Source organism: Phocoena phocoena, chromosome 3, assembly GCF_963924675.1.
Source record: "Phocoena phocoena chromosome 3, mPhoPho1.1, whole genome shotgun sequence".
Classification (NCBI taxonomy): Eukaryota; Metazoa; Chordata; class Mammalia; order Artiodactyla; family Phocoenidae; genus Phocoena; species Phocoena phocoena.
In genome coordinates, this window is record NC_089221.1 from 164,727,202 (window position 1) to 164,735,690 (window position 8,489).

At 60.9% G+C, this 8,489-nt stretch overlaps 2 protein-coding genes across 2 annotated transcripts; both read right to left on the reverse strand.

Annotated features, from left to right (window-relative positions):
• Nucleotides 1-636: 636 nt before the first annotated feature.
• C3H19orf67 (chromosome 3 C19orf67 homolog) lies at nt 637-3,411 on the reverse strand. Its single transcript, XM_065875348.1, has 6 exons — nt 3,077-3,411; nt 2,247-2,391; nt 2,024-2,124; nt 1,752-1,937; nt 1,276-1,410; nt 637-811 (listed from the first exon to the last, which is right to left on the reverse strand). Exons 1-6 carry the CDS (start codon nt 3,409-3,411, stop codon nt 637-639), a joined length of 1,077 nt encoding a protein of 358 aa, XP_065731420.1.
• A 1,779-nt stretch (nt 3,412-5,190) lies between these two features.
• On the reverse strand, nt 5,191-7,810 carry SAMD1 (sterile alpha motif domain containing 1). The gene is made up of 5 exons (XM_065875313.1): nt 6,851-7,810; nt 6,137-6,431; nt 5,950-6,046; nt 5,740-5,851; nt 5,191-5,349 (listed from the first exon to the last, which is right to left on the reverse strand). Exons 1-5 carry the CDS (start codon nt 7,808-7,810, stop codon nt 5,191-5,193), a joined length of 1,623 nt encoding a protein of 540 aa, XP_065731385.1.
• Between the last annotated feature and the right edge of the window lie 679 nt (nt 7,811-8,489).

Here is an 8,489-nt window from a genome sequence, read left to right on the forward strand (position 1 = left end):
GTACAGCGACCTGCACAAGACAAGACCGAAAAGCTGGAAGAAAAGATCTAACCTCGGCTCTTAGGAAACTGATGGCTGGCCCTTTCCCGGGGCACGTTGGGAAATATAGTCTTTTTCGGTACAGGGACATAATTTCCGGGTCAAAACATAAGAGTGGGCGTGGCTCTGCGTCCCTTCCCACAGTGGGCGTTGAATTTCCCGGCTACCCAAAACTTGAGGTTTTCTGGGTTCCGGTTGTTGACAGCAGCAGCTACTTCCCTTTTTGCTTCAAGCGCGCCTCTGCGCATGCTCTGAGCTTCCGTCCTCCCGTCGGTGGACTATGGTTTTGTTTCCAGAGACTACATTTCCCAGAAGGCCGCGCGAGTGGGCAGGGCCCCCTCTCCCCAAGGGGAGGGGAGCGGCGATCCGAGCGGACGCTGAGCCTGTGACCTCTTTCTTTCTTTTATTTAACATAAAACCGGTGTGTCCACCCGCAGGGCCTCGCGGCCGGGCCGGACCCAGTGCGGACGGGCTAGCTCGGCCTGGCCCCTTGGAAGGCAAGGCGGAGCTGCACTAGGAGAACGAGTGAGCCCCTCCACTACTCCCTCTCCTGGAGTTTGGAACTGTCAAGCTCCAGCTCCCATCCTCTCTCCAGGTTCAAGACTCCTGCGCGGCCCACGCCGCGGGCCCGGCGACGCTCGGGGGCCGGGCCGTGCCTGCCTGGCCCGTGAGGATCTGCACCAGCAGGTCGGTGGCCAGCATGTGCGACGGCTCTTCGAAGCCGATGGTCAGCAGCTGCTCGTAGTCCCCAGAAGGCTGCGGGGACAAAATCCTGGGGGCCGGGGAGAGACAGGCCTGGATGTGAGCGCCCCCTGCTACTCGGGAGCCCCTCCCCTTGAGTGAAAGGCTGCGGCTGAGAGAGGCTTTGTTTCAGCTAGGGGTGGGAAAAACCCTGGGGGAAAGTGATTTTCTTGCTGATGAGAAACATAGAGGGTAATGGCTTTGGGAGGCTGAACAACTCTGGCCCTGACCTGGCCAATTACTCAGCTAGCTGTGTGTCCTTGGGCAGGTAATTTATCCTCTCTGAGCACCTGTTTCCTTCTTTGTAAAGTGGGGCTAGTAGTATAGACCTCAGTGGGTTGTTACACGAGTCTGCATAAAGCGCTTTTCAGGGCACAATAAAATGCTATCATTATTACCAATGGAAACAGTGTTGGGGGAGGTAGATGGTGTTTGTTTGGGTTCTGCCCCTCCCTCCAGACCCCACGCCCACCTTGCCATAGCCCTAGCTCCTACCACGAAGAAAGGTCATCCTCAGCTGGTCCTAGGGGCACCCATCGGCCGATGGACCACAGCTTCTGAATCTGGGGGCATGAGTTGGTTGGACTCTTGCCTGTGTCTTCCCATGTATCTCTATAGCACAGGAAGTAGCTGGGAGGGGAAGGGGCAGCAATTAAATGTGAGCAGTTTCCTAACTTCTGTCGGAGGGTTTTAATTTTGGAGGTAAGGTAGAAACTCATCAGAAGTTGCCTTCAAGTTCTCAGGTAGGGATATGATTCAAGACTGAGGCTTTTTCTCACTGTCAGCCTACTTTTAAGATGAGGGCTTTTATTTTGATGGGGGCATATATATTTTTTTAAAGGTGGGGATGACCTTTCAAAGGTCCTTGATTTCCTGCTTGGCTTTCCATGCTTTGATGGTGGTGGTTCAGTGGCCCAAACTGGCATTCTCCATAGAGAGGGGAGGACTTTGATTCTGATAAGGGGACTCACTAATCCACACGGGAATCTTGCCCCTGGCTGCTGGACTCTGGGGTGGTTTCCAGGTTCCAGCGCATCTTCTTATAGAGGTATCGGGGGAAGCGGCTGGCGGTGTAGGCGGCAGGGGCACAGTATCTAAAGATGGACACCTCGTGGGAAGGACTGATGGAGAACCTCCCGCAGAAGAAACAGGAGATGCTGGCAGGAGATGGGAGAGTGGGGAATGAGGGTATGCCCTGGACTCCTCCACCCCTGACCCCAATCCCAGCCTCCTAACCTTTTACCTTAGGGGGTCAGTCTCCTCCAGGTTCACAAACCCAAATGATGCATACATAAGGACCAGCTGTTCCAGGCGCAGAGTCAGCTGTTGGGAGATCTCCAACAGCTGCATGGAAGAGGGGGCATTAGCTGGCCTGATTAGCTGGCCTGCCATGAGCGTCCTCCCCATCCCCCAGGCCTGAGGGATGAAGAAAGGGGCATAGGGTCTAGGAAACCTGCTCCACACACCCCCTTTCGGATCAGCTCCTGCAGGGCTCCAAAGATGGGGGGCACACTCCGTGCAGCTGCCTCCAGGTACAGAAAGTAGGGCTCACACATCTGCAAGAAGGTGGGCATGGCCTTCGCCAGCTGTTCCTTCTGCACTCGGTCCCTGCTGAAGGGAGAAGGGGGCCTTTGCCTGAGGTCCCTGGCTCCCCCACCAATTTCTCCCATTCCACTCACTGCCCACCTGTATCCCTGACCTGGACCCCAACTACAAACCAAATCCCCCAGTGTCAGGCCTTTCTCAGAGCATCTTCCAGGACCACCAGGATCAAAAACATTTGAAACACTTGTTAAATGCAGACACCTGAGTCCCAAGACTGACTTTGACTTACTGTTTCCTGGGTGAAGCCCAGAAATCTAGGGTTTAAACAACCTCCCAGGGGATTCCCATGGACATTGATATATGCGAATCACAGTCCCCTTTCCCTTGGTCTGGGAATCATATTATCCTTTGAGGCCTCAAACTGGTAGCCAGTAGGCCAAATCTTGCTCAGATAGGTTTTGTTTAGCCTGCCCAGGGTTCAAAACCTAAGCCAACGGTTACCAAGTGGGAGAAGAGTTCTAGCGATTTGGCAACCCCAAGGGCCCACATAATAGCCCACACTCCCTAACCCCAAATTTCTACACAGTCCTCATAACTCTTCGAAATTGGATCGCTGATCAGCTAGCTTCATTTACCTCCTCTGGCTCCTAATGCTTTTGAGTTTGCAAATCTAGTGTCTGTCACCTATTTTGTTATCCCCTTCTCCGTCTCCTTATCCATGGGTAGAACCTAGGACCCCGTCCAACATCACCTGTAGAACAAGTAGCTCTGGAAATCATCTGCCTTCTTGAGCAGGTAACGGAGCTGTTCGCTGATGGGGCTGAACGTGGTGTCCAAGGGTAGGCGAGGAGGGGCGGGCCCGGGGCCTGGGGCCAGAGGCTCAGGGAAAGGCGTAGAGGTGGAGGCCTCGGGCAGCTGCCCCTGAATATCCTCGGGCTCCGCCTGGGGTGAGTCCCCAGGTCGGCCAGTGGGAGGCGACCATGAGGGGTCTTCGCAGGGCTGCACCCCAGGTTCCAAGTCGTCCGGGAGCGGCGTTTCCCCAGGGCCCGCGGGGAGCGGCCCCAAGAACCACTGCCTGGTTGCCATCGTGCGGCGGGAGGCGGGGACCAGAGCTCTTTAAGCCTCCGCTGCTCACATTGGCCGCAGGTTCGACCCCGCCCAGGGTACCTCGGACTTGGCTGGGAGCGCGTCCCCCTCCATCTCACCCGGGCCTCGACCTCTCTGCCGGCGCTGCGTGGAGGGAGTTCAGTTCATTTGAATTTCAACACGCAGGAGGGGCGAGCCGTTCCGGCTCGCGCTGCGCGGCCCGGCCGCGGCGCCTCGCGCACACGCGCGCTCCCGGAACCTGGCCGTGGGGTACGCGCCGGGGGAGGCGACCTGGGCCGCTGCTGACGCGGCAGTGTCCTGGGGGTGCGACCTGGGGCCAGCGCATTTGACTCTCTGAGGCGGTTTCCTAGGGAGGAGGGGTCTCTACCGAGCGTCCAAACCCCGGGGTTGCAGGTATAGAAAACGAGGACGGCCCCGCCCCACTCGCTGAGTCTCTGACTCCCAGGACACAGGAATCTGTATATTTTTTAAAAAAACTAATGGAGTTGAGAAACTGCATTAGAACTTAGCAGCACTTGTGATGTAGTGGTTGTTACTAACAATAATAAAAATTTTCACTTGGAAAAATTTTCCCATCCCATGACCTCATCTGATGGCCCAGTCCTTTCCGCCCCTTTTATGGAGAGGGCCAGGAGGCCTGGAGACCCTACCATGGGCCCAAAACAGACCCCTGCCCGCAACAGTTGTAGGCTGGATTCTTTGTGACATGCAAAGGTTGTCAGATAATAGAGCTATGAAGCTAAACATATTAATTATACTTAAAGACTCTGGGTAAAGAACTCAGACAGGTGTCAGGCTGCACCCTGCGTGACCCTGAGCAAACATCTTTGCTGTGATGAGCCAGTTGCCACATCTGTAAAGTGGATTTTTCACGAGCCCTGCCTCATGGGGCTGTGGTGAGACCCAGAGAATGCCCGTAAAGCCTGGAGTTAACTGCTAGTCACTTAACAAATATTTGAGCACCTACTGTGTGCCCAGGCGCTGTTCTGGGAATGGGGAGATGGCAGAAGCAGCAAATATTCCTGTCCTCCTGGAGCAGTTAGCTGGCTGTGGGGCAGCCCCATTCACTACCTGTCTCCCTCCCCAAACAATTCTGTCCTAACCCAAGACTCCCAGGAGGCTGGTGTGGATCTTCACGTCCCCGACTACATTCATAAAATGGACGCTGTGCCATGTTTTTCTTCTCTCTTTTTTTAAAATTTTATTTAAAAAACCTTCGGTGCAATATTAAAAAGCAATACAGCCAGCTGGAGCGACAATGGACAGAAAGAAATGGGAGGGGTAAGGAAGATCCAGGGACCCCCTCCCAGCTGCTACCAGGGGCTGGAGGCCCGGGACAGACTGGGGAGGGGCCTGGGTGGTGGGGGAGGGAGGAACGGCCACCCACCAAAATGAACAGACAGAATAAAACATTTATATAGGAAACATCTGGCTGAACTGAAGAGGATCTAGGGAAGATGGGAAGCCCCCATTTTACTTTTCCAAAAATGTCCTAGACTGGGTGAGGGGGAGGGTTGGCCTCCTGGGGTGAAATGAGCAGGCCCTGTCCCACCCGACACTCCTCTGTCACGGAGTACAGGCTGGGCTGGGCGCCAGAGGTGTGTGTGTTGGGGAGACGCAGGGAAAGGATGAGTAGGAATGCCCCCTCACTGGAATCTGTTGTGAGGGCTGAGGGTGTCCCCGACCAGCTCCCGGACTCTGGGGGTCTTGTGTAAGATGGGGACTGGAATGGGTTGGGGCAGGGGCGAGGCTTGGCGCTCAGCCTAGGAAGCCATCGGGGTCGTCATCCTCAAAGTGGCCTTGTTGCAGCACCTTGATGTGGTGCTCGTAGATTTTCAGGGCTGGGCCGAGGCGGATGGACAGGCCGGTCAGCACATCTGTGCGTTGCATGAGCAGCAAGGACTTGCCATCGATTTCCTGGGTGAGAGAGAGAGAGAGAGAGAGAGAGAGAGAGAGAGAGAGAGAGAGAGGAAGAGAGAAAGAGAGAGAGAGAGAGGGAGAGAGAGAGAGAGAGGGAGAGTGAGAGAGAGAGAGAGAGAGGGAGAGCGAGAGAGAGAGAGAGAGAGAGAGAGAGAGAGAGAGAGAGAGAGAGAGAGAGAGGGAGAGAGAGGGAGAGAGAGAGAGAGAGAGAGTGTGAGAGTGAGAGTGAGAGAGAGGGAGAGCGAGGGAGAGGGAGAGCGAGAGAGAGCGAGAGAGAGCGAGAGAGAGAGAGAGAGAGAGAGAGAGAGCGCGAGCGAGCAGGGTCAGAGCACGCCCCCCCACTAAGGCCCTGGAACGCTGGGGCTAAGTTGAGGGTCAGGAACTCACCTGCTCTTGGAAAGCTGTTGCCTGCTCGGGGAAGCCGGCCTCGGTGAAGTACTCTACCACATCTGTCACTGTCCACTCCACAGGATCAGCCGGCTTCTCCTTGCGCCCAGAACTGTGTTGGAACAAAGGGAACCAGTGAGCAGTGATGCTCCTCTGGTTCTGTGATACCCACCTGGGCGGCACCCCTGTGTCTCGAACACCCCAACTTACGGACAGCCAAAGGGGGTCCCGTCAGCCCCAGGTAGGGCTGGTTTTCCTGGGGGCAAAGGCACGGGGGATGGGGAGTCTGGCCCAGTGGCAGCAGAGGCTGGGAAATAAAAAGCATATGCCTGTGGTTTTGTCTTGGGGCTCGGTTCCTTCCCACCAGGCACCCTCCCCCACCCAGCGGGGTCCTTACCTGATCCCCCTTCCTTATTCATGGCGGCCATGGAGAACACCTGTCGGGTACCACTGCCTGGTGCTGGCCCCCGCCCTTCATCCTGGCCCTGGTGGGGTCCACAGGGTGTCCACTCCTTGATCCTCTCCTTGGCGCTCTGAGGGCCCCGCTCGCCATTGAGCTGCTGGTGCTGGGCACCTGCAGGACGGTCACCCTCGGGCACCTCGGAGCCCTCAGACACTTCGTCTTCATCATCTTCACCTTCATCGTCTTCATCCTCCTCTTCCTTCTCAAGCACTCGCTCTTCTCCACCTCTCTGGTGCAAGGGAGACAGGCACGCAAGGTTAGTAGCTGTTCTGGCCCTGGGCCCAATCCCTGGGATCCAGGACCAAGTGGCGTGCCTCACTACCACCTTTAATATCAACACGGACTAACTTTTACACATTCGCTCCATGCCAGGCTCTGTGTTAATAAAGCCCTCAGTAGCCAAATCTCATTAAACTCGCTCAACAACCCCAAGGAGTCGCTACTGTTATTAAGTCGCGTTTTACAGCAGAGGAAACTGAGGCTGGGGAAGATCAAGTCACTTGCCAAGGTCACCACCCGCCGAGCCCGCCGGGAAGAAGCGCAAAGCCCCGGCCGCCTGCGGCCCGGTTACTCCCGGGATTCGCGCCCCGCTACCAACTTCGCCCGCACCTGCCCACCGCGCGGCGCCCCCCTCCGCGGCGCGCTCACCTTGCTCCGCGACGCGCGGGCGCTGGCAGCCGATGGTGCCCGCCCGGGCCTGTCCCCGCGGGGCAGCGCGAGCGCTCCGAGGCGGGTGCGCTCCAGGCGGCCCCGCGCCGCCGCCTCCTCCTCTAGCAGCCCCTGCACGCGGCCGCGGGTTAGGCGGCCGCCGGCGCCGCCGCTGCCCCCGAGGTAGCGCACGACTTCCCGCAGGCTCACGGGCCGCGCCGGGCCGCCGGCCCGCGCCGCGCCCCCCTCCGGCGGCTGCTGTGGCTGCGGCGGCGGCTGCTGCTGCTGCTGTGGCGGCGCCGGCGGCTGTGGCGGCGGCGGCAGCGGCGGCTCCCGGGCGGCGACGGCGGGCGGGGGGGCGCGGCGCGGGCCGGCCGGGGGCGCCACTGCCGGAGGAGCAGCGGGAGCGGGCGGCGGCGCGGCCAGGGGCGCGGCCCGCTGCGCGCGGGGGCCCGGCTGCGCGGGGCCGGGCGAGGGGGGCGCTGTGGCGGCGGCAGCGGCGGCCGCGCGGGGCGCCCGGGCCGGGGCGGCGGCGGCGACGGGCGCGGGCGGTGGCGGCGGGGCGGGCGTGGGCGGCGGCGCGGCGGCGGCGGCGGCGGCGGCGGGGCCCCCGCGGGGGGCGCGCGGCGGGGCCGGCGGGGTGGCTCCGCGCCGGGGCGGCTGGACGCGCGCCGCGTTGCGGTACGAGATGCTCCCCTTGTAGCTGACCCGGAGCACGGCGCGCTGCTGGATCAGTTTCTCGAGCTCGGCGCGCGTGCGCTCCGGCTCCGGGCCGTGCCGCCGCCGCACCATCCGGCAGATGCGCTCCAGGTCCGGCCGCGCCTTGCGCGAGCGCAGCGAGTCGATGGTGTCCAGGATCCACTCTTGGTAGTGCGGGGAAGCGGCGGACGACGAGGCAGCGGCCGCCGTGGTGGCGGCCGCCGCCGTCTCCGGCGGGGGTAGGGCCGGGGGCCCCGCCATGCCTCCCGCCCGGCCCGGCTGCACCGTGCGCGCTGCCTCCCTCCCAGCGCGGCGCCCCCCTCCCCGGCTCCCCTCCCTCCGCCGCTGCCCGCCTCCTCCGCCTCCCCCCCCCGGGGGGCGCAGCGCCTCGGCGGAGCGGCGGCGGCGCTGCTGTTTCTTTGCAAAAAAAAAAAAAAAAAGAACGAGAGAGAGGGAGCGAGAGAGAAAAAACAGTGAGAGAGAAAGAAAAGAGAGAAAAATATATGCACACACTCACTCACTCGCACGCACGCACACACAGACCCGCTTCTGCTGGGCGCGCGCGGGGCCGGGGATGCGAGGAGGGAGGAGGGGAGCGCGGCGCGGCCGGCCCCTCCCCGCCGCCGCCGCCGCCGCACGCGCGCCCTGCGCCCGGGACACTCCGGCCCCCCTTCCTTCCCTCCCTCCCTCCTCCCCGCCGCCCGCCTTCCTCCCTCCCACCCCCACGCGCCCGCTTTTAAGGTGGAGCCCGGGCCCCCCGCCCGCCCCCTTTACCCTGCGCTTTCGCTCACTCAGGCTCGCTCCGGCCCCCCCTTACAACTCCCGCGCGCTTTTTAAGGAGGCGCCGCGGAGTTGGCGCCGGGGCGGGGGCGGGGGAAAGCGGCGGGCGGGGGAGGGGGAGGGGAGCGCCTGGGGGAGGGGAGAGGGGGCGGGCGGGGCG